This window comes from Prunus avium, chromosome 6, assembly GCF_965620075.1.
Source record: "Prunus avium chromosome 6, drPruAviu1.hap1.1, whole genome shotgun sequence".
NCBI lineage: Eukaryota > Viridiplantae > Streptophyta > Magnoliopsida > Rosales > Rosaceae > Prunus > Prunus avium.
In genome coordinates, this window is record NC_142289.1 from 5,242,112 (window position 1) to 5,265,808 (window position 23,697).

At 31.1% G+C, this 23,697-nt stretch overlaps 2 protein-coding genes across 2 annotated transcripts; one reads left to right on the top strand and one right to left on the bottom strand.

The window, feature by feature from the left end:
- Positions 1–16,936: 16,936 nt before the first annotated feature.
- Positions 16,937–17,744, bottom strand: LOC110762161 (PEBP (phosphatidylethanolamine-binding protein) family protein). The gene is made up of 2 exons (XM_021964768.2): positions 17,294–17,744; positions 16,937–17,154 (listed from the first exon to the last, which is right to left on the bottom strand). Exons 1-2 carry the CDS (start codon positions 17,720–17,722, stop codon positions 17,080–17,082), a joined length of 504 nt encoding a protein of 167 aa, XP_021820460.2. The 5' UTR covers positions 17,723–17,744; the 3' UTR covers positions 16,937–17,079.
- A 3,836-nt stretch (positions 17,745–21,580) lies between these two features.
- Positions 21,581–22,471, top strand: LOC110762164 (transcription factor bHLH140-like protein). The gene has a single exon (XM_021964769.2). The coding sequence runs from the start codon at positions 21,682–21,684 to the stop codon at positions 22,246–22,248; it is 567 nt and encodes a 188-aa protein (XP_021820461.2). The 5' UTR covers positions 21,581–21,681; the 3' UTR covers positions 22,249–22,471.
- Positions 22,472–23,697: the final 1,226 nt, after the last annotated feature.

Genomic DNA, 23,697 nt, shown 5'->3' on the forward strand with positions numbered 1-23,697 from the left:
TAAAAAAATATAGAAAAATTGAATTACTATTTATTAAGTAATATAATTCACGAAGTTAATGAAAGTATTTGATACTAATTACTTACTAAAGAAATACTAATTAAAATAGAATTACTAATTTAACTAATTAGATAAGGCATGATATTATTTAATTACTAAAAATACATTTTTTAAAGATTAATTAACCTAAACATACTAAGTTTATATTCATTTTTTCAAAAAACATCTCTCCCGACGAAATTTCGTCGGCATAGGTAACTTTCGTCGGGAGATGTCTAATCCGACAACTTTTTGTCGGCATAGACTTGCCCCGACGAAATTTCGTCGGGAGAGATGTTTTGTTTTTATTTTTGTTTTTAATTGTGAAAATATAAAAATTAGTTTCTTTACTTTTGTTTTTTGGCCTAGTTTAATATATGTCATTAAGTAATATCTTAGCCTTTTTCATTTCGGTGTGTATTATTTGATTTTTTTTCTTGAGAATAGTATAGCCGTGCGGCTATACTAATTTTGACACGTGGCGCCTAATCCCAAGGAGGGTCATCCTTATATTTATACATACTTGGTTTTTTATTTTCTTTTTTGTTAAAATAGTATAGCCGCGCGGCTATACTCTGTGTTAGTGGTGTTTCTTCCAAAATAGTATAGCCGTGCGGCGGTACTCAAAATTATAATATTTTAAAGTTTTGCCCTTTTACTTATTTTCATTTGGATCTCTCTTTTTTAATTACTTGGATTAGTAGTTGTGTTTTGAGTTATTATTTACTTAGTGAATATCAATGTAAAAAAATATAGAAAAATTGAATTACTATTTATTAAGTAATATAATTCACGAAGTTAATGAAAGTATTTGATACTAATTACTTACTAAAGAAATACTAATTAAAATAGAATTACTAATTTAACTAATTAGATAAGGCATGATATTATTTAATTACTAAAAATACATTTTTTAAAGATTAATTAACCTAAACATACTAAGTTTATATTCATTTTTTCAAAAAACATCTCTCCCGACGAAATTTCGTCGGCATAGGTAACTTTCGTCGGGAGATGTCTAATCCGACAACTTTTTGTCGGCATAGACTTGCCCCGACGAAATTTCGTCGGGAGAGATGTTTTGTTTTTATTTTTGTTTTTAATTGTGAAAATATAAAAATTAGTTTCTTTACTTTTGTTTTTTGGCCTAGTTTAATATATGTCATTAAGTAATATCTTAGCCTTTTTCATTTCGGTGTGTATTATTTGATTTTTTTTCTTGAGAATAGTATAGCCGTGCGGCTATACTAATTTTGACACGTGGCGCCTAATCCCAAGGAGGGTCATCCTTATATTTATACATACTTGGTTTTTTATTTTCTTTTTTGTTAAAATAGTATAGCCGCGCGGCTATACTCTGTGTTAGTGGTGTTTCTTCCAAAATAGTATAGCCGTGCGGCGGTACTCAAAATTATAATATTTTAAAGTTTTGCCCTTTTACTTATTTTCATTTGGATCTCTCTTTTTTAATTACTTGGATTAGTAGTTGTGTTTTGAGTTATTATTTACTTAGTGAATATCAATGTAAAAAAATATAGAAAAATTGAATTACTATTTATTAAGTAATATAATTCACGAAGTTAATGAAAGTATTTGATACTAATTACTTACTAAAGAAATACTAATTAAAATAGAATTACTAATTTAACTAATTAGATAAGGCATGATATTATTTAATTACTAAAAATACATTTTTTAAAGATTAATTAACCTAAACATACTAAGTTTATATTCATTTTTTCAAAAAACATCTCTCCCGACGAAATTTCGTCGGCATAGGTAACTTTCGTCGGGAGATGTCTAATCCGACAACTTTTTGTCGGCATAGACTTGCCCCGACGAAATTTCGTCGGGAGAGATGTTTTGTTTTTATTTTTGTTTTTAATTGTGAAAATATAAAAATTAGTTTCTTTACTTTTGTTTTTTGGCCTAGTTTAATATATGTCATTAAGTAATATCTTAGCCTTTTTCATTTCGGTGTGTATTATTTGATTTTTTTTCTTGAGAATAGTATAGCCGTGCGGCTGTACTAATTTTGACACGTGGCGCCTAATCCCAAGGAGGGTCATCCTTATATTTATACATACTTGGTTTTTTATTTTCTTTTTTGTTAAAATAGTATAGCCGCGCGGCTATACTCTGTGTTAGTGGTGTTTCTTCCAAAATAGTATAGCCGTGTGGCGGTACTCAAAATTATAATATTTTAAAGTTTTGCCCTTTTACTTATTTTCATTTGGATCTCTCTTTTTTAATTACTTGGATTAGTAGTTGTGTTTTGAGTTATTATTTACTTAGTGAATATCAATGTAAAAAAATATAGAAAAATTGAATTACTATTTATTAAGTAATATAATTCACGAAGTTAATGAAAGTATTTGATACTAATTACTTACTAAAGAAATACTAATTAAAATAGAATTACTAATTTAACTAATTAGATAAGGCATGATATTATTTAATTACTAAAAATACATTTTTTAAAGATTAATTAACCTAAACATACTAAGTTTATATTCATTTTTTCAAAAAACATCTCTCCCGACGAAATTTCGTCGGCATAGGTAACTTTCGTCGGGAGATGTCTAATCCGACAACTTTTTGTCGGCATAGACTTGCCCCGACGAAATTTCGTCGGGAGAGATGTTTTGTTTTTATTTTTGTTTTTAATTGTGAAAATATAAAAATTAGTTTCTTTACTTTTGTTTTTTGGCCTAGTTTAATATATGTCATTAAGTAATATCTTAGCCTTTTTCATTTCGGTGTGTATTATTTGATTTTTTTTCTTGAGAATAGTATAGCCGTGCGGCTATACTAATTTTGACACGTGGCGCCTAATCCCAAGGAGGGTCATCCTTATATTTATACATACTTGGTTTTTTATTTTCTTTTTTGTTAAAATAGTATAGCCGCCCGGCTATACTCTGTGTTAGTGGTGTTTCTTCCAAAATAGTATAGCCGTGCGGCGGTACTCAAAATTATAATATTTTAAAGTTTTGCCCTTTTACTTATTTTCATTTGGATCTCTCTTTTTTAATTACTTGGATTAGTAGTTGTGTTTTGAGTTATTATTTACTTAGTGAATATCAATGTAAAAAAATATAGAAAAATTGAATTACTATTTATTAAGTAATATAATTCACGAAGTTAATGAAAGTATTTGATACTAATTACTTACTAAAGAAATACTAATTAAAATAGAATTACTAATTTAACTAATTAGATAAGGCATGATATTATTTAATTACTAAAAATACATTTTTTAAAGATTAATTAACCTAAACATACTAAGTTTATATTCATTTTTTCAAAAAACATCTCTCCCGACGAAATTTCGTCGGCATAGGTAACTTTCGTCGGGAGATGTCTAATCCGACAACTTTTTGTCGGCATAGACTTGCCCCGACGAAATTTCGTCGGGAGAGATGTTTTGTTTTTATTTTTGTTTTTAATTGTGAAAATATAAAAATTAGTTTCTTTACTTTTGTTTTTTGGCCTAGTTTAATATATGTCATTAAGTAATATCTTAGCCTTTTTCATTTCGGTGTGTATTATTTGATTTTTTTTCTTGAGAATAGTATAGCCGTGCGGCTATACTAATTTTGACACGTGGCGCCTAATCCCAAGGAGGGTCATCCTTATATTTATACATACTTGGTTTTTTATTTTCTTTTTTGTTAAAATAGTATAGCCGCGCGGCTATACTCTGTGTTAGTGGTGTTTCTTCCAAAATAGTATAGCCGTGTGGCGGTACTCAAAATTATAATATTTTAAAGTTTTGCCCTTTTACTTATTTTCATTTGGATCTCTCTTTTTTAATTACTTGGATTAGTAGTTGTGTTTTGAGTTATTATTTACTTAGTGAATATCAATGTAAAAAAATATAGAAAAATTGAATTACTATTTATTAAGTAATATAATTCACGAAGTTAATGAAAGTATTTGATACTAATTACTTACTAAAGAAATACTAATTAAAATAGAATTACTAATTTAACTAATTAGATAAGGCATGATATTATTTAATTACTAAAAATACATTTTTTAAAGATTAATTAACCTAAACATACTAAGTTTATATTCATTTTTTCAAAAAACATCTCTCCCGACGAAATTTCGTCGGCATAGGTAACTTTCGTCGGGAGATGTCTAATCCGACAACTTTTTGTCGGCATAGACTTGCCCCGACGAAATTTCGTCGGGAGAGATGTTTTGTTTTTATTTTTGTTTTTAATTGTGAAAATATAAAAATTAGTTTCTTTACTTTTGTTTTTTGGCCTAGTTTAATATATGTCATTAAGTAATATCTTAGCCTTTTTCATTTCGGTGTGTATTATTTGATTTTTTTTCTTGAGAATAGTATAGCCGTGCGGCTATACTAATTTTGACACGTGGCGCCTAATCCCAAGGAGGGTCATCCTTATATTTATACATACTTGGTTTTTTATTTTCTTTTTTGTTAAAATAGTATAGCCGCGCGGCTATACTCTGTGTTAGTGGTGTTTCTTCCAAAATAGTATAGCCGTGTGGCGGTACTCAAAATTATAATATTTTAAAGTTTTGCCCTTTTACTTATTTTCATTTGGATCTCTCTTTTTTAATTACTTGGATTAGTAGTTGTGTTTTGAGTTATTATTTACTTAGTGAATATCAATGTAAAAAAATATAGAAAAATTGAATTACTATTTATTAAGTAATATAATTCACGAAGTTAATGAAAGTATTTGATACTAATTACTTACTAAAGAAATACTAATTAAAATAGAATTACTAATTTAACTAATTAGATAAGGCATGATATTATTTAATTACTAAAAATACATTTTTTAAAGATTAATTAACCTAAACATACTAAGTTTATATTCATTTTTTCAAAAAACATCTCTCCCGACGAAATTTCGTCGGCATAGGTAACTTTCGTCGGGAGATGTCTAATCCGACAACTTTTTGTCGGCATAGACTTGCCCCGACGAAATTTCGTCGGGAGAGATGTTTTGTTTTTATTTTTGTTTTTAATTGTGAAAATATAAAAATTAGTTTCTTTACTTTTGTTTTTTGGCCTAGTTTAATATATGTCATTAAGTAATATCTTAGCCTTTTTCATTTCGGTGTGTATTATTTGATTTTTTTTCTTGAGAATAGTATAGCCGTGCGGCTATACTAATTTTGACACGTGGCGCCTAATCCCAAGGAGGGTCATCCTTATATTTATACATACTTGGTTTTTTATTTTCTTTTTTGTTAAAATAGTATAGCCGCGCGGCTATACTCTGTGTTAGTGGTGTTTCTTCCAAAATAGTATAGCCGTGTGGCGGTACTCAAAATTATAATATTTTAAAGTTTTGCCCTTTTACTTATTTTCATTTGGATCTCTCTTTTTTAATTACTTGGATTAGTAGTTGTGTTTTGAGTTATTATTTACTTAGTGAATATCAATGTAAAAAAATATAGAAAAATTGAATTACTATTTATTAAGTAATATAATTCACGAAGTTAATGAAAGTATTTGATACTAATTACTTACTAAAGAAATACTAATTAAAATAGAATTACTAATTTAACTAATTAGATAAGGCATGATATTATTTAATTACTAAAAATACATTTTTTAAAGATTAATTAACCTAAACATACTAAGTTTATATTCATTTTTTCAAAAAACATCTCTCCCGACGAAATTTCGTCGGCATAGGTAACTTTCGTCGGGAGATGTCTAATCCGACAACTTTTTGTCGGCATAGACTTGCCCCGACGAAATTTCGTCGGGAGAGATGTTTTGTTTTTATTTTTGTTTTTAATTGTGAAAATATAAAAATTAGTTTCTTTACTTTTGTTTTTTGGCCTAGTTTAATATATGTCATTAAGTAATATCTTAGCCTTTTTCATTTCGGTGTGTATTATTTGATTTTTTTTCTTGAGAATAGTATAGCCGTGCGGCTATACTAATTTTGACACGTGGCGCCTAATCCCAAGGAGGGTCATCCTTATATTTATACATACTTGGTTTTTTATTTTCTTTTTTGTTAAAATAGTATAGCCGCGCGGCTATACTCTGTGTTAGTGGTGTTTCTTCCAAAATAGTATAGCCGTGTGGCGGTACTCAAAATTATAATATTTTAAAGTTTTGCCCTTTTACTTATTTTCATTTGGATCTCTCTTTTTTAATTACTTGGATTAGTAGTTGTGTTTTGAGTTATTATTTACTTAGTGAATATCAATGTAAAAAAATATAGAAAAATTGAATTACTATTTATTAAGTAATATAATTCACGAAGTTAATGAAAGTATTTGATACTAATTACTTACTAAAGAAATACTAATTAAAATAGAATTACTAATTTAACTAATTAGATAAGGCATGATATTATTTAATTACTAAAAATACATTTTTTAAAGATTAATTAACCTAAACATACTAAGTTTATATTCATTTTTTCAAAAAACATCTCTCCCGACGAAATTTCGTCGGCATAGGTAACTTTCGTCGGGAGATGTCTAATCCGACAACTTTTTGTCGGCATAGACTTGCCCCGACGAAATTTCGTCGGGAGAGATGTTTTGTTTTTATTTTTGTTTTTAATTGTGAAAATATAAAAATTAGTTTCTTTACTTTTGTTTTTTGGCCTAGTTTAATATATGTCATTAAGTAATATCTTAGCCTTTTTCATTTCGGTGTGTATTATTTGATTTTTTTTCTTGAGAATAGTATAGCCGTGCGGCTATACTAATTTTGACACGTGGCGCCTAATCCCAAGGAGGGTCATCCTTATATTTATACATACTTGGTTTTTTATTTTCTTTTTTGTTAAAATAGTATAGCCGCGCGGCTATACTCTGTGTTAGTGGTGTTTCTTCCAAAATAGTATAGCCGTGTGGCGGTACTCAAAATTATAATATTTTAAAGTTTTGCCCTTTTACTTATTTTCATTTGGATCTCTCTTTTTTAATTACTTGGATTAGTAGTTGTGTTTTGAGTTATTATTTACTTAGTGAATATCAATGTAAAAAAATATAGAAAAATTGAATTACTATTTATTAAGTAATATAATTCACGAAGTTAATGAAAGTATTTGATACTAATTACTTACTAAAGAAATACTAATTAAAATAGAATTACTAATTTAACTAATTAGATAAGGCATGATATTATTTAATTACTAAAAATACATTTTTTAAAGATTAATTAACCTAAACATACTAAGTTTATATTCATTTTTTCAAAAAACATCTCTCCCGACGAAATTTCGTCGGCATAGGTAACTTTCGTCGGGAGATGTCTAATCCGACAACTTTTTGTCGGCATAGACTTGCCCCGACGAAATTTCGTCGGGAGAGATGTTTTGTTTTTATTTTTGTTTTTAATTGTGAAAATATAAAAATTAGTTTCTTTACTTTTGTTTTTTGGCCTAGTTTAATATATGTCATTAAGTAATATCTTAGCCTTTTTCATTTCGGTGTGTATTATTTGATTTTTTTTCTTGAGAATAGTATAGCCGTGCGGCTATACTAATTTTGACACGTGGCGCCTAATCCCAAGGAGGGTCATCCTTATATTTATACATACTTGGTTTTTTATTTTCTTTTTTGTTAAAATAGTATAGCCGCGCGGCTATACTCTGTGTTAGTGGTGTTTCTTCCAAAATAGTATAGCCGTGTGGCGGTACTCAAAATTATAATATTTTAAAGTTTTGCCCTTTTACTTATTTTCATTTGGATCTCTCTTTTTTAATTACTTGGATTAGTAGTTGTGTTTTGAGTTATTATTTACTTAGTGAATATCAATGTAAAAAAATATAGAAAAATTGAATTACTATTTATTAAGTAATATAATTCACGAAGTTAATGAAAGTATTTGATACTAATTACTTACTAAAGAAATACTAATTAAAATAGAATTACTAATTTAACTAATTAGATAAGGCATGATATTATTTAATTACTAAAAATACATTTTTTAAAGATTAATTAACCTAAACATACTAAGTTTATATTCATTTTTTCAAAAAACATCTCTCCCGACGAAATTTCGTCGGCATAGGTAACTTTCGTCGGGAGATGTCTAATCCGACAACTTTTTGTCGGCATAGACTTGCCCCGACGAAATTTCGTCGGGAGAGATGTTTTGTTTTTATTTTTGTTTTTAATTGTGAAAATATAAAAATTAGTTTCTTTACTTTTGTTTTTTGGCCTAGTTTAATATATGTCATTAAGTAATATCTTAGCCTTTTTCATTTCGGTGTGTATTATTTGATTTTTTTTCTTGAGAATAGTATAGCCGTGCGGCTATACTAATTTTGACACGTGGCGCCTAATCCCAAGGAGGGTCATCCTTATATTTATACATACTTGGTTTTTTATTTTCTTTTTTGTTAAAATAGTATAGCCGCGCGGCTATACTCTGTGTTAGTGGTGTTTCTTCCAAAATAGTATAGCCGTGTGGCGGTACTCAAAATTATAATATTTTAAAGTTTTGCCCTTTTACTTATTTTCATTTGGATCTCTCTTTTTTAATTACTTGGATTAGTAGTTGTGTTTTGAGTTATTATTTACTTAGTGAATATCAATGTAAAAAAATATAGAAAAATTGAATTACTATTTATTAAGTAATATAATTCACGAAGTTAATGAAAGTATTTGATACTAATTACTTACTAAAGAAATACTAATTAAAATAGAATTACTAATTTAACTAATTAGATAAGGCATGATATTATTTAATTACTAAAAATACATTTTTTAAAGATTAATTAACCTAAACATACTAAGTTTATATTCATTTTTTCAAAAAACATCTCTCCCGACGAAATTTCGTCGGCATAGGTAACTTTCGTCGGGAGATGTCTAATCCGACAACTTTTTGTCGGCATAGACTTGCCCCGACGAAATTTCGTCGGGAGAGATGTTTTGTTTTTATTTTTGTTTTTAATTGTGAAAATATAAAAATTAGTTTCTTTACTTTTGTTTTTTGGCCTAGTTTAATATATGTCATTAAGTAATATCTTAGCCTTTTTCATTTCGGTGTGTATTATTTGATTTTTTTTCTTGAGAATAGTATAGCCGTGCGGCTATACTAATTTTGACACGTGGCGCCTAATCCCAAGGAGGGTCATCCTTATATTTATACATACTTGGTTTTTTATTTTCTTTTTTGTTAAAATAGTATAGCCGCGCGGCTATACTCTGTGTTAGTGGTGTTTCTTCCAAAATAGTATAGCCGTGTGGCGGTACTCAAAATTATAATATTTTAAAGTTTTGCCCTTTTACTTATTTTCATTTGGATCTCTCTTTTTTAATTACTTGGATTAGTAGTTGTGTTTTGAGTTATTATTTACTTAGTGAATATCAATGTAAAAAAATATAGAAAAATTGAATTACTATTTATTAAGTAATATAATTCACGAAGTTAATGAAAGTATTTGATACTAATTACTTACTAAAGAAATACTAATTAAAATAGAATTACTAATTTAACTAATTAGATAAGGCATGATATTATTTAATTACTAAAAATACATTTTTTAAAGATTAATTAACCTAAACATACTAAGTTTATATTCATTTTTTCAAAAAACATCTCTCCCGACGAAATTTCGTCGGCATAGGTAACTTTCGTCGGGAGATGTCTAATCCGACAACTTTTTGTCGGCATAGACTTGCCCCGACGAAATTTCGTCGGGAGAGATGTTTTGTTTTTATTTTTGTTTTTAATTGTGAAAATATAAAAATTAGTTTCTTTACTTTTGTTTTTTGGCCTAGTTTAATATATGTCATTAAGTAATATCTTAGCCTTTTTCATTTCGGTGTGTATTATTTGATTTTTTTTCTTGAGAATAGTATAGCCGTGCGGCTATACTAATTTTGACACGTGGCGCCTAATCCCAAGGAGGGTCATCCTTATATTTATACATACTTGGTTTTTTATTTTCTTTTTTGTTAAAATAGTATAGCCGCGCGGCTATACTCTGTGTTAGTGGTGTTTCTTCCAAAATAGTATAGCCGTGTGGCGGTACTCAAAATTATAATATTTTAAAGTTTTGCCCTTTTACTTATTTTCATTTGGATCTCTCTTTTTTAATTACTTGGATTAGTAGTTGTGTTTTGAGTTATTATTTACTTAGTGAATATCAATGTAAAAAAATATAGAAAAATTGAATTACTATTTATTAAGTAATATAATTCACGAAGTTAATGAAAGTATTTGATACTAATTACTTACTAAAGAAATACTAATTAAAATAGAATTACTAATTTAACTAATTAGATAAGGCATGATATTATTTAATTACTAAAAATACATTTTTTAAAGATTAATTAACCTAAACATACTAAGTTTATATTCATTTTTTCAAAAAACATCTCTCCCGACGAAATTTCGTCGGCATAGGTAACTTTCGTCGGGAGATGTCTAATCCGACAACTTTTTGTCGGCATAGACTTGCCCCGACGAAATTTCGTCGGGAGAGATGTTTTGTTTTTATTTTTGTTTTTAATTGTGAAAATATAAAAATTAGTTTCTTTACTTTTGTTTTTTGGCCTAGTTTAATATATGTCATTAAGTAATATCTTAGCCTTTTTCATTTCGGTGTGTATTATTTGATTTTTTTTCTTGAGAATAGTATAGCCGTGCGGCTATACTAATTTTGACACGTGGCGCCTAATCCCAAGGAGGGTCATCCTTATATTTATACATACTTGGTTTTTTATTTTCTTTTTTGTTAAAATAGTATAGCCGCGCGGCTATACTCTGTGTTAGTGGTGTTTCTTCCAAAATAGTATAGCCGTGTGGCGGTACTCAAAATTATAATATTTTAAAGTTTTGCCCTTTTACTTATTTTCATTTGGATCTCTCTTTTTTAATTACTTGGATTAGTAGTTGTGTTTTGAGTTATTATTTACTTAGTGAATATCAATGTAAAAAAATATAGAAAAATTGAATTACTATTTATTAAGTAATATAATTCACGAAGTTAATGAAAGTATTTGATACTAATTACTTACTAAAGAAATACTAATTAAAATAGAATTACTAATTTAACTAATTAGATAAGGCATGATATTATTTAATTACTAAAAATACATTTTTTAAAGATTAATTAACCTAAACATACTAAGTTTATATTCATTTTTTCAAAAAACATCTCTCCCGACGAAATTTCGTCGGCATAGGTAACTTTCGTCGGGAGATGTCTAATCCGACAACTTTTTGTCGGCATAGACTTGCCCCGACGAAATTTCGTCGGGAGAGATGTTTTGTTTTTATTTTTGTTTTTAATTGTGAAAATATAAAAATTAGTTTCTTTACTTTTGTTTTTTGGCCTAGTTTAATATATGTCATTAAGTAATATCTTAGCCTTTTTCATTTCGGTGTGTATTATTTGATTTTTTTTCTTGAGAATAGTATAGCCGTGCGGCTATACTAATTTTGACACGTGGCGCCTAATCCCAAGGAGGGTCATCCTTATATTTATACATACTTGGTTTTTTATTTTCTTTTTTGTTAAAATAGTATAGCCGCGCGGCTATACTCTGTGTTAGTGGTGTTTCTTCCAAAATAGTATAGCCGTGTGGCGGTACTCAAAATTATAATATTTTAAAGTTTTGCCCTTTTACTTATTTTCATTTGGATCTCTCTTTTTTAATTACTTGGATTAGTAGTTGTGTTTTGAGTTATTATTTACTTAGTGAATATCAATGTAAAAAAATATAGAAAAATTGAATTACTATTTATTAAGTAATATAATTCACGAAGTTAATGAAAGTATTTGATACTAATTACTTACTAAAGAAATACTAATTAAAATAGAATTACTAATTTAACTAATTAGATAAGGCATGATATTATTTAATTACTAAAAATACATTTTTTAAAGATTAATTAACCTAAACATACTAAGTTTATATTCATTTTTTCAAAAAACATCTCTCCCGACGAAATTTCGTCGGCATAGGTAACTTTCGTCGGGAGATGTCTAATCCGACAACTTTTTGTCGGCATAGACTTGCCCCGACGAAATTTCGTCGGGAGAGATGTTTTGTTTTTATTTTTGTTTTTAATTGTGAAAATATAAAAATTAGTTTCTTTACTTTTGTTTTTTGGCCTAGTTTAATATATGTCATTAAGTAATATCTTAGCCTTTTTCATTTCGGTGTGTATTATTTGATTTTTTTTCTTGAGAATAGTATAGCCGTGCGGCTATACTAATTTTGACACGTGGCGCCTAATCCCAAGGAGGGTCATCCTTATATTTATACATACTTGGTTTTTTATTTTCTTTTTTGTTAAAATAGTATAGCCGCGCGGCTATACTCTGTGTTAGTGGTGTTTCTTCCAAAATAGTATAGCCGTGTGGCGGTACTCAAAATTATAATATTTTAAAGTTTTGCCCTTTTACTTATTTTCATTTGGATCTCTCTTTTTTAATTACTTGGATTAGTAGTTGTGTTTTGAGTTATTATTTACTTAGTGAATATCAATGTAAAAAAATATAGAAAAATTGAATTACTATTTATTAAGTAATATAATTCACGAAGTTAATGAAAGTATTTGATACTAATTACTTACTAAAGAAATACTAATTAAAATAGAATTACTAATTTAACTAATTAGATAAGGCATGATATTATTTAATTACTAAAAATACATTTTTTAAAGATTAATTAACCTAAACATACTAAGTTTATATTCATTTTTTCAAAAAACATCTCTCCCGACGAAATTTCGTCGGCATAGGTAACTTTCGTCGGGAGATGTCTAATCCGACAACTTTTTGTCGGCATAGACTTGCCCCGACGAAATTTCGTCGGGAGAGATGTTTTGTTTTTATTTTTGTTTTTAATTGTGAAAATATAAAAATTAGTTTCTTTACTTTTGTTTTTTGGCCTAGTTTAATATATGTCATTAAGTAATATCTTAGCCTTTTTCATTTCGGTGTGTATTATTTGATTTTTTTTCTTGAGAATAGTATAGCCGTGCGGCTATACTAATTTTGACACGTGGCGCCTAATCCCAAGGAGGGTCATCCTTATATTTATACATACTTGGTTTTTTATTTTCTTTTTTGTTAAAATAGTATAGCCGCGCGGCTATACTCTGTGTTAGTGGTGTTTCTTCCAAAATAGTATAGCCGTGTGGCGGTACTCAAAATTATAATATTTTAAAGTTTTGCCCTTTTACTTATTTTCATTTGGATCTCTCTTTTTTAATTACTTGGATTAGTAGTTGTGTTTTGAGTTATTATTTACTTAGTGAATATCAATGTAAAAAAATATAGAAAAATTGAATTACTATTTATTAAGTAATATAATTCACGAAGTTAATGAAAGTATTTGATACTAATTACTTACTAAAGAAATACTAATTAAAATAGAATTACTAATTTAACTAATTAGATAAGGCATGATATTATTTAATTACTAAAAATACATTTTTTAAAGATTAATTAACCTAAACATACTAAGTTTATATTCATTTTTTCAAAAAACATCTCTCCCGACGAAATTTCGTCGGCATAGGTAACTTTCGTCGGGAGATGTCTAATCCGACAACTTTTTGTCGGCATAGACTTGCCCCGACGAAATTTCGTCGGGAGAGATGTTTTGTTTTTATTTTTGTTTTTAATTGTGAAAATATAAAAATTAGTTTCTTTACTTTTGTTTTTTGGCCTAGTTTAATATATGTCATTAAGTAATATCTTAGCCTTTTTCATTTCGGTGTGTATTATTTGATTTTTTTTCTTGAGAATAGTATAGCCGTGCGGCTATACTAATTTTGACACGTGGCGCCTAATCCCAAGGAGGGTCATCCTTATATTTATACATACTTGGTTTTTTATTTTCTTTTTTGTTAAAATAGTATAGCCGCGCGGCTATACTCTGTGTTAGTGGTGTTTCTTCCAAAATAGTATAGCCGTGTGGCGGTACTCAAAATTATAATATTTTAAAGTTTTGCCCTTTTACTTATTTTCATTTGGATCTCTCTTTTTTAATTACTTGGATTAGTAGTTGTGTTTTGAGTTATTATTTACTTAGTGAATATCAATGTAAAAAAATATAGAAAAATTGAATTACTATTTATTAAGTAATATAATTCACGAAGTTAATGAAAGTATTTGATACTAATTACTTACTAAAGAAATACTAATTAAAATAGAATTACTAATTTAACTAATTAGATAAGGCATGATATTATTTAATTACTAAAAATACATTTTTTAAAGATTAATTAACCTAAACATACTAAGTTTATATTCATTTTTTCAAAAAACATCTCTCCCGACGAAATTTCGTCGGCATAGGTAACTTTCGTCGGGAGATGTCTAATCCGACAACTTTTTGTCGGCATAGACTTGCCCCGACGAAATTTCGTCGGGAGAGATGTTTTGTTTTTATTTTTGTTTTTAATTGTGAAAATATAAAAATTAGTTTCTTTACTTTTGTTTTTTGGCCTAGTTTAATATATGTCATTAAGTAATATCTTAGCCTTTTTCATTTCGGTGTGTATTATTTGATTTTTTTTCTTGAGAATAGTATAGCCGTGCGGCTATACTAATTTTGACACGTGGCGCCTAATCCCAAGGAGGGTCATCCTTATATTTATACATACTTGGTTTTTTATTTTCTTTTTTGTTAAAATAGTATAGCCGCGCGGCTATACTCTGTGTTAGTGGTGTTTCTTCCAAAATAGTATAGCCGTGTGGCGGTACTCAAAATTATAATATTTTAAAGTTTTGCCCTTTTACTTATTTTCATTTGGATCTCTCTTTTTTAATTACTTGGATTAGTAGTTGTGTTTTGAGTTATTATTTACTTAGTGAATATCAATGTAAAAAAATATAGAAAAATTGAATTACTATTTATTAAGTAATATAATTCACGAAGTTAATGAAAGTATTTGATACTAATTACTTACTAAAGAAATACTAATTAAAATAGAATTACTAATTTAACTAATTAGATAAGGCATGATATTATTTAATTACTAAAAATACATTTTTTAAAGATTAATTAACCTAAACATACTAAGTTTATATTCATTTTTTCAAAAAACATCTCTCCCGACGAAATTTCGTCGGCATAGGTAACTTTCGTCGGGAGATGTCTAATCCGACAACTTTTTGTCGGCATAGACTTGCCCCGACGAAATTTCGTCGGGAGAGATGTTTTGTTTTTATTTTTGTTTTTAATTGTGAAAATATAAAAATTAGTTTCTTTACTTTTGTTTTTTGGCCTAGTTTAATATATGTCATTAAGTAATATCTTAGCCTTTTTCATTTCGGTGTGTATTATTTGATTTTTTTTCTTGAGAATAGTATAGCCGTGCGGCTATACTAATTTTGACACGTGGCGCCTAATCCCAAGGAGGGTCATCCTTATATTTATACATACTTGGTTTTTTATTTTCTTTTTTGTTAAAATAGTATAGCCGCGCGGCTATACTCTGTGTTAGTGGTGTTTCTTCCAAAATAGTATAGCCGTGTGGCGGTACTCAAAATTATAATATTTTAAAGTTTTGCCCTTTTACTTATTTTCATTTGGATCTCTCTTTTTTAATTACTTGGATTAGTAGTTGTGTTTTGAGTTATTATTTACTTAGTGAATATCAATGTAAAAAAATATAGAAAAATTGAATTACTATTTATTAAGTAATATAATTCACGAAGTTAATGAAAGTATTTGATACTAATTACTTACTAAAGAAATACTAATTAAAATAGAATTACTAATTTAACTAATTAGATAAGGCATGATATTATTTAATTACTAAAAATACATTTTTTAAAGATTAATTAACCTAAACATACTAAGTTTATATTCATTTTTTCAAAAAACATCTCTCCCGACGAAATTTCGTCGGCATAGGTAACTTTCGTCGGGAGATGTCTAATCCGACAACTTTTTGTCGGCATAGACTTGCCCCGACGAAATTTCGTCGGGAGAGATGTTTTGTTTTTATTTTTGTTTTTAATTGTGAAAATATAAAAATTAGTTTCTTTACTTTTGTTTTTTGGCCTAGTTTAATATATGTCATTAAGTAATATCTTAGCCTTTTTCATTTCGGTGTGTATTATTTGATTTTTTTTCTTGAGAATAGTATAGCCGTGCGGCTATACTAATTTTGACACGTGGCGCCTAATCCCAAGGAGGGTCATCCTTATATTTATACATACTTGGTTTTTTATTTTCTTTTTTGTTAAAATAGTATAGCCGCGCGGCTATACTCTGTGTTAGTGGTGTTTCTTCCAAAATAGTATAGCCGTGTGGCGGTACTCAAAATTATAATATTTTAAAGTTTTGCCCTTTTACTTATTTTCATTTGGATCTCTCTTTTTTAATTACTTGGATTAGTAGTTGTGTTTTGAGTTATTATTTACTTAGTGAATATCAATGTAAAAAAATATAGAAAAATTGAATTACTATTTATTAAGTAATATAATTCACGAAGTTAATGAAAGTATAATTCACGTTGTTTTAATTAGATTTTCCCAGAGCCCAAGAGCCCCAAGGCCCAAGGCTGAAGTCTTTGATGATTATAATTGATGTTAAATAAAGCCCAATCTTCAAGACAAGCCCATTAGTCCAACTCTTCAATGTTAATCACACTTACTAAACCATCATAGTGCTTTGTTTATAAACACTTTTATAGGAGTGTAGATTTTCAATGTGGGATTTTTTAAGAGAGTAGATTTTCAACGTTGGATTTTCGAAAAGAGCACCTCAAAAGATAAACCTATTGAGAAATCCATATATATACAAGCAAATGCCAGCCATGCCTGTTCAATCTTCCATGCAAATTGCAGGCCCACACAACCTGCAAGCTAATGAAGAACGATACAAAGGAAAAATGACGAAAAATCATATCGGGCAAGCACCTCGGGGGGGTTGGGACCAGCGCAGAGTTGAACGATATGGCTACCTTCGTCCCCCTGGGAATAAGAGGAGTTATTGTTTTAGAAATGTTTCATTGATTCATAATTTTAAAAAAAGTACATGACCTAGCTAGAAGTCGCAATACAACATCCAAACAACTAAAAATACTAATTAACATCAGAAAATGGCTATCAAGACCGCTTCTCCCAACACATGCCCTTGAATTGCCTCTAAAACCTTCTCCTTCGTCACCTGCAACAAACCCAAAAATTCAACAAAACCAAATATAGACAAAAAATAATAAAATATCGCAAAAAATTGACCATAATTTTTAACCAAAAACACGTCATAGACTTTGACACAACAAATATACACATGCACATGCACATACCTTGTGACCAAGGTGCAGTTCATCATCCAAAGCATAGAGCTTGAACTCGAACCTGTGGCCATGATTAGGCAATTTGGGCCCACGCCACCCAGGCACCTTCCAGTCATTGTTCCCTTCTTTGATCCCACCATAATCGCCCCCCACCTCCTCCTCTTTCCCAGAGAACCCCTCTGGCAGCTTCTTCACAGTCGGTGGGATGTTCACCACCACCCAGTGGGTCCACGGTACGATCGGGCCATTCGGGTCGGGTGCATCAATGTCTTGTACAACCAGGGCCAGGCTCTTGGTCCCCTGCGGCACGTTGTACCATTCTATTGGTGGAGATATGTTCTTCTTTGCCCCTTGGCCTTCTCCTGTGTATTTTCTGGGCAGCCTTCCTTCGTGGTCTATGCCCGGTAATACCAATCTGAACTCTTCACTGGAAGCCATAGCCTCTAATGAGAATAATTGATATGTTATTTTTATGTCACAATTGTTTATATAGGCATCTGGTCTTTTGGGATGCACTAATGTTGGACACGACACGTTATGGGATAGACGTTTCGTGTTGGCGATACAAGGTGCGAGGAGCATGGTGCCGTGACACGTGCTATGAAACCTGGAAGTTGCTGGACCCTTCCATCAAGAAAAAACCTTCCAGCATGTACTACTGCCCACGTAAGTCAATATTTATTAATATAATACCTTTGAGCGAAAATTATCAAATTCTATCCGTCCCGTCCATATTATAATACGGATACTATTTGCTTTCTTTCCAATAAAAGAGATATTCCTTTTTCTGAGAAATTACAATTTGACACATGTAAAAATAATTCATTAAAATTACAAAGAGAAAAACTTATAGACACATATTACATTGGCAGAAATATAAAAACTCTTACTTACATGGTAAAGACATAACAATGTTGAATGGTAGAACTAGACTCTAAATAAAAATATAAAAGTCACTTTTGGTCATTCATTTGTCACTTTGATATTTATGGTTTCAATTTTGACCGTGGAGTTTGATATTCCTCACACAAACTATATGATAGAGTAAACACGTGTCCTTAATATGTAATGATATTTTGGAGAAACTCGAATGTAATTTAACAAAATTTGTGACGCGTCCTTGAATAAAAGTGACATAATTTAAATTAAAACGACCAAAATAGTAAAATCAGCAAACTACATGATGATAAATTACCTTTTGAGTCTTTGCATGACAGAAAAAGCCTCATTTGAAGTTCCAAGTTTTGGGTTGGGAAGGGATCTTCGAATTCATATCACATGGATGAGTCCGGTCCAATACTATTTATAATCATGTCAATGCTAAAGTTTCTGATTTTGTGATTAGATTAGACGAAAGAAAAAGACAGACAAAACAAGCGTCCGAGTACATTTTACATGGCTTAAAAAGAAGGGAAAAAAATGATTAGGACGTACATAATGTGCAATTATTGGATGCGTGACTGGTGTGTAATGTGTACCGGCAAAAGCTCATAAAGCTCATTTTGAGTGGTCTATTATATTAATGGTGCATCAAAACGCAGCGTACCATCCAATCGTGCCCATAGTCCATAGGGCGTCGGACAATTTTGTGCATGCACTCAAAGAAAATAGTACCATCAGACTGGCACGTGTTGTCTTACAACACTGCGAAATATTCCACGTGTCAGGTGTATGTGTGTTGGTGACTTAAGCGAAGTGATAGGGCAGAGTAGGAGAGTACCATGGACCAGTCCCTGTTATGATACGTCTTCCAATTTTTATTTTTCACGGGCGGGACTTTACATGCGTTTGTTTGTAAGGCCAATTTGTATAAACAAATATTTAGTACACTTATCTCTTCTTTTTCCTTTTTTCTTTTTCTTTGGGTCAATATATCGTACACACTATAATCTTCTTTCTTCATGCAGCTCACACATTTGCACGAATTCCTTCTGCAGTGAAGCTGAAATTTCAAATTTTGGATGAGACTATAACCTAATATTTACTTTTGAGTGGAAGCGATAGTCTAAAATATAGGAGAGACGGTTTCTCACACACACAAAACTAAGATACCATTGAAGCAAGCAACCATCATTAAACCTAAAAGAAATAACCGACCTCAATGCCAAAATCATAAATCTTTATTCTTCAGTTTGATTTGAAGTGTATGTAACAAGAGAGCATTAATCTTAAAAAATGATATAAATTAAGAAGGTTAAAATGGTGTGTATTTTCAATTTGAAGTGGAGTAAAACTTTCATGATTCTTCTACTTGCGTGCGCTCCTTCTAAATTCTTCTCCTTTTATCGGGTTGACGATCATAAAAAGTGTATAATGCAGAGCGAGCACAAGTCAACGTCCATATTAAATGCAGAAAACGATATGTGGAAGGTTTTGATTTGAGGAGTGCAAAACCAAATAGACCACAGATATGTCTCGTAACGTTTCTGTTACTCAAAAACTGCAACCACAGTAAAACTCTGCAGCTGCATTCACCTTATAAAGCTAAGAACCCTTCCTGCCGGCCCTGTAACAGTAACTTCCTCAACAGTAAAATCATCACTTACCTTCCCTTGTGATGTCGACGTTTCCATTTCCAATCTTTGGTTCGGTGTGTGGGGGCCCCAAACTCAAACATCAACTGGCTAATCCGCAGGTTTACCAACTCTGCCCTAGCACTGTGGACAATGGAGAATTAACATATTTTAATTCTTGGGTTTTTTGTCTTTTGCAATTTGTAATTTCATATGTGTATATAATCAAGTCTACTGATATTTGTCTCTACTTAATTAGGGGAGGTTCTAAGTTTGACTCACATGAATGACGATGACGATATATTCTTGCGACGAGTTAGACAACTTGTTACATATTGATCTTATTGTGATGGTATAGCCTTATTTATGAATGTATCAGTACGTTGTAAAAAGTATCATCTTATTATAAAAACATATATAACATATATACATTGTAGAATTCTACATGGGCAATATCCATAGATTAGTTACACACTACGAGAAATCTGGTGTACAAAATAATTGTGTAGAAAAAGAGAAACAAATTTTGTGTCAAAACACTATGCGGTCATGTACATCAGCAGAAGTTTGTGACTGATGTGTGGTTTGACGAAGACAGATAAAGCAGGTAATTTTGAGTTGAACAAGTAAGAATAATTAGGGTTCTACCCACCCCCACTGCGAAATTAAATCGGAGACTCATCTGTCCTCCTATAGCTTAGCTAGGGGACCCCCCCAACCCCACCTGGTTCCTTTGCTTCTTTTAATAGTTTTTTTTTCTCTTCATCTTTTGTCTGTTTTAATTTGTTTTTTCATCTTTACATGCTTTTGTCTTTTTGTCTCGAAGCAAAGTTGCAATTCATCATTTGCATTGCTGAATGAAATTTTTTGAATCTGCCAAGTTAGGCAGTGCCCTGTGTGGACTCAACAAAGTTTTGGTCTAGATTATTGCATATAGGGAATCGGGGTAAATATTCAATGGAAGTGTTTGGGGATCTAAGCTTGAATCGTAGCACTAGTTGAAGCCAAGTTTTTGCTAAAAAATGCCCTTTAAAAGAAGAGCTGATGATAAGACCTTAAGCCCTTTTCTTTTTCTTCCTAAAGAGGTGTAATTGAGGGGACACGAATAGTAATTCTCTTTCAGCAAACAGTGTATAACCTAAGGATAAAAACTATAAAAAGCATAACCGTACGATTTAAAAGCCCGGCAAGGATTTGGTCCTCGGATTTAGACACACCTGCAACTATGTTACATCCACTTAGATTTCATAAATAAAAGAAAAAGGACCCCCACACACCCCCTTCTCTTTAGTCTTTCTCTTCATTCCTGACTAGCCTCAAAAAGCCAATTTGACTCCAACCCTAAAAACAAAACACCGTCCCACTCTCTCTCTCTCTCTCTCGCCGACTGGTTAAGGGCCAGTGTTCCTTTGTTTTGGGGGAGGGTCCTTAATAGGTCACGCTTTACCTAGTTGCGGACAGAATAAAACTATTTGATCCATCTTAATTGAGTATTTGTTATATTCTCTTAACCTAACAATACGTTGATAATGGTAAGTTGAGATGATACAAATATCGGATCAATAGTATTTATGACCAAATGCCAGGAAAATAAAAAAAGCAAAAAGCAGAGGAAACCTTTGCGTAGGTTAAAGAGTCTCCCTCCTGGGCCTCCTGGCTGGGCTAGGACCCCTAGGGTAGACACCCGAATCCTGCGCCAAAGATTGGCTGACTCACATGACGACATCTCTCTTCTTCTCTCAAAATGATCAAATCAACAAAACACAATATTCATCTCCCTATATATAATACCATGCACCCAAAAGCACTTACCCCTACCAAGTGCTGGCCAAAAAAGCCCAGTTTCAAGCAACCAAATAGCCACGTCTGCTGTTTGTCCTCCAAATGGACTATTTCTCTGCCACTAATAACTCTAGCTCAGATGGCTCTAACTCTAACTCTTCTTCAGGGACCAAACACAACGGCACCGGAGAGAAGATCAAGGGTGGCGTGAAGAGCAAAAGCAAAGGAGTGAGGCTTTCCACAGACCCGCAGAGTGTGGCGGCCAGAGAGAGGAGGCATAGGATCAGTGACCGGTTCAAGATCTTGCAGAGCTTGGTTCCTGGTGGGACCAAAATGGACACGGTGTCCATGTTAGAGGAAGCTATCCACTATGTGAAGTTCCTCAAGGCCCAGATATGGCTTCACCAGAGCATGATCAACTTTGTGGACGACGATGATCGTCTTCACCATGACCATTCATCATCCTCATCATCCTCATCTATGTTCCAGTACCAGCTTCCCGCTGATCATCATCTTCATCATCCAACTGGGTCCCATGATTTCTACTCTCAGAACAATTTCGTGCAACCACCTTCACCAGCTATGAATATTCCATTGCCTGACCCTAATTACTTCCAAGGTCAAGAAGCCATGCCCAATATTGAAGCCTACATGAAATATTATAGTTAGTTTATAAGTAGTTCTCTCTCTCTCTCTCTCTATCTCTCTCTCTCTCTCTCTCTTAGCCACATTCACTATGTGTGCTTTCTATGACTATGAGCAAGTATGTATTAGTGATATTTAAGTTATGGTTAACCTTGGACTGGTGTATTTTCATGGTAAAATGTTTTAACAAATTGTATTTCTTTGTTGCTCTAAAAATGGGAAGGAATTAATGTTGTTGTAGTACTGATGTTTCTGTCTAGACTGATTTAGATTATATGGCTGATTTGGTGTGTTCATGAGCCTACGAATGATCCCAAATTGTGGATTAACTTAAATGTCCAGTGGTTTTAAGGCTGATATTGCCAAACATGTCCCTGCAGAGGTCAACATTCTTTAGTCTCTTGGAGTTTTTACGGGAGCTTCCTTGTATCCAAATGGCCGCAGCCATTACCGATGAGGGTTGGTGCAGATGGTAAGGTCCCTGCATTGTGTATAGCCCCACCAGTGTTTGAGTCTCGCAGTCAGTAGTTTTCATTGATGCGCGATCTGTAATTTCCTACATAAATTCATATCGGTAGTAGCTGACAGTTGAGTGCCACGCGTAAGCCATTCTGGCTCGAGATTGTGAGTATGTCATGATGTTGGTGGTGAGAATAGCCAATTTTTCCCTAAACTTTTTTTTATCCAAAAAAAAACAAGGCCGCAGCCATTTCATATGATCACCCCACATGTGAAGTCAATAACTGATTTTTTTTTTTTTTGAATAACTTGTGATACAAAGACTATTATATTTGTAAAACATACAAACTAAAGTAATGGGATTAGTTTAAAGGTTTTAAATATTCGGATGAATTTCAAAAGTTTTTTTTTGTTGAGGGAGATGAATTTCAATTTGAATGAATTATTTGATATTTTCATCAAATAATAATTACTTCAAATATAAAGTGGAAATTCGTACGTATTTTGTCTATGAGAATATGAGAATCCGTGTTTTGTCTAATTTTTTTATATAAAAAAATATATGAAATAAATTAAATAATACAAATTAAGACACATGGGGATTGAATTAGAGGTTTTTCTGCTACTATTGGGAATGGTTCTGTGCATCAGGCTGAAGTTTGTGGCTTGAAGTTTGGTAGCAAATCTAATTGTTTTCCGTTAATTGTGGAGTCTGACTCTTAATTGGCTGTAGAGCTTGTGACTGTTCTCAGTTGTGATCCCCTGCAGCCGCTGTTCAATCTTATATCCAGTTGCAAATCTTTTATGACGGTGGTGTGTGTAGGATTCATCCTGTGTTTAGGAATAGCAATTATGCTATTGATATGCTTTTGATTCTTCATATTTGGAATGCTCCTCTTGTTCTTGTCAACCCGTTAATTTTCAATGTCATGTATATGGTTTCTATATTCAAGTTTGTTGTCTGTGTGGGGCCCTTCTCTCTACAAAAAAAAGAAAAAAAAAAGAAAGAAAATT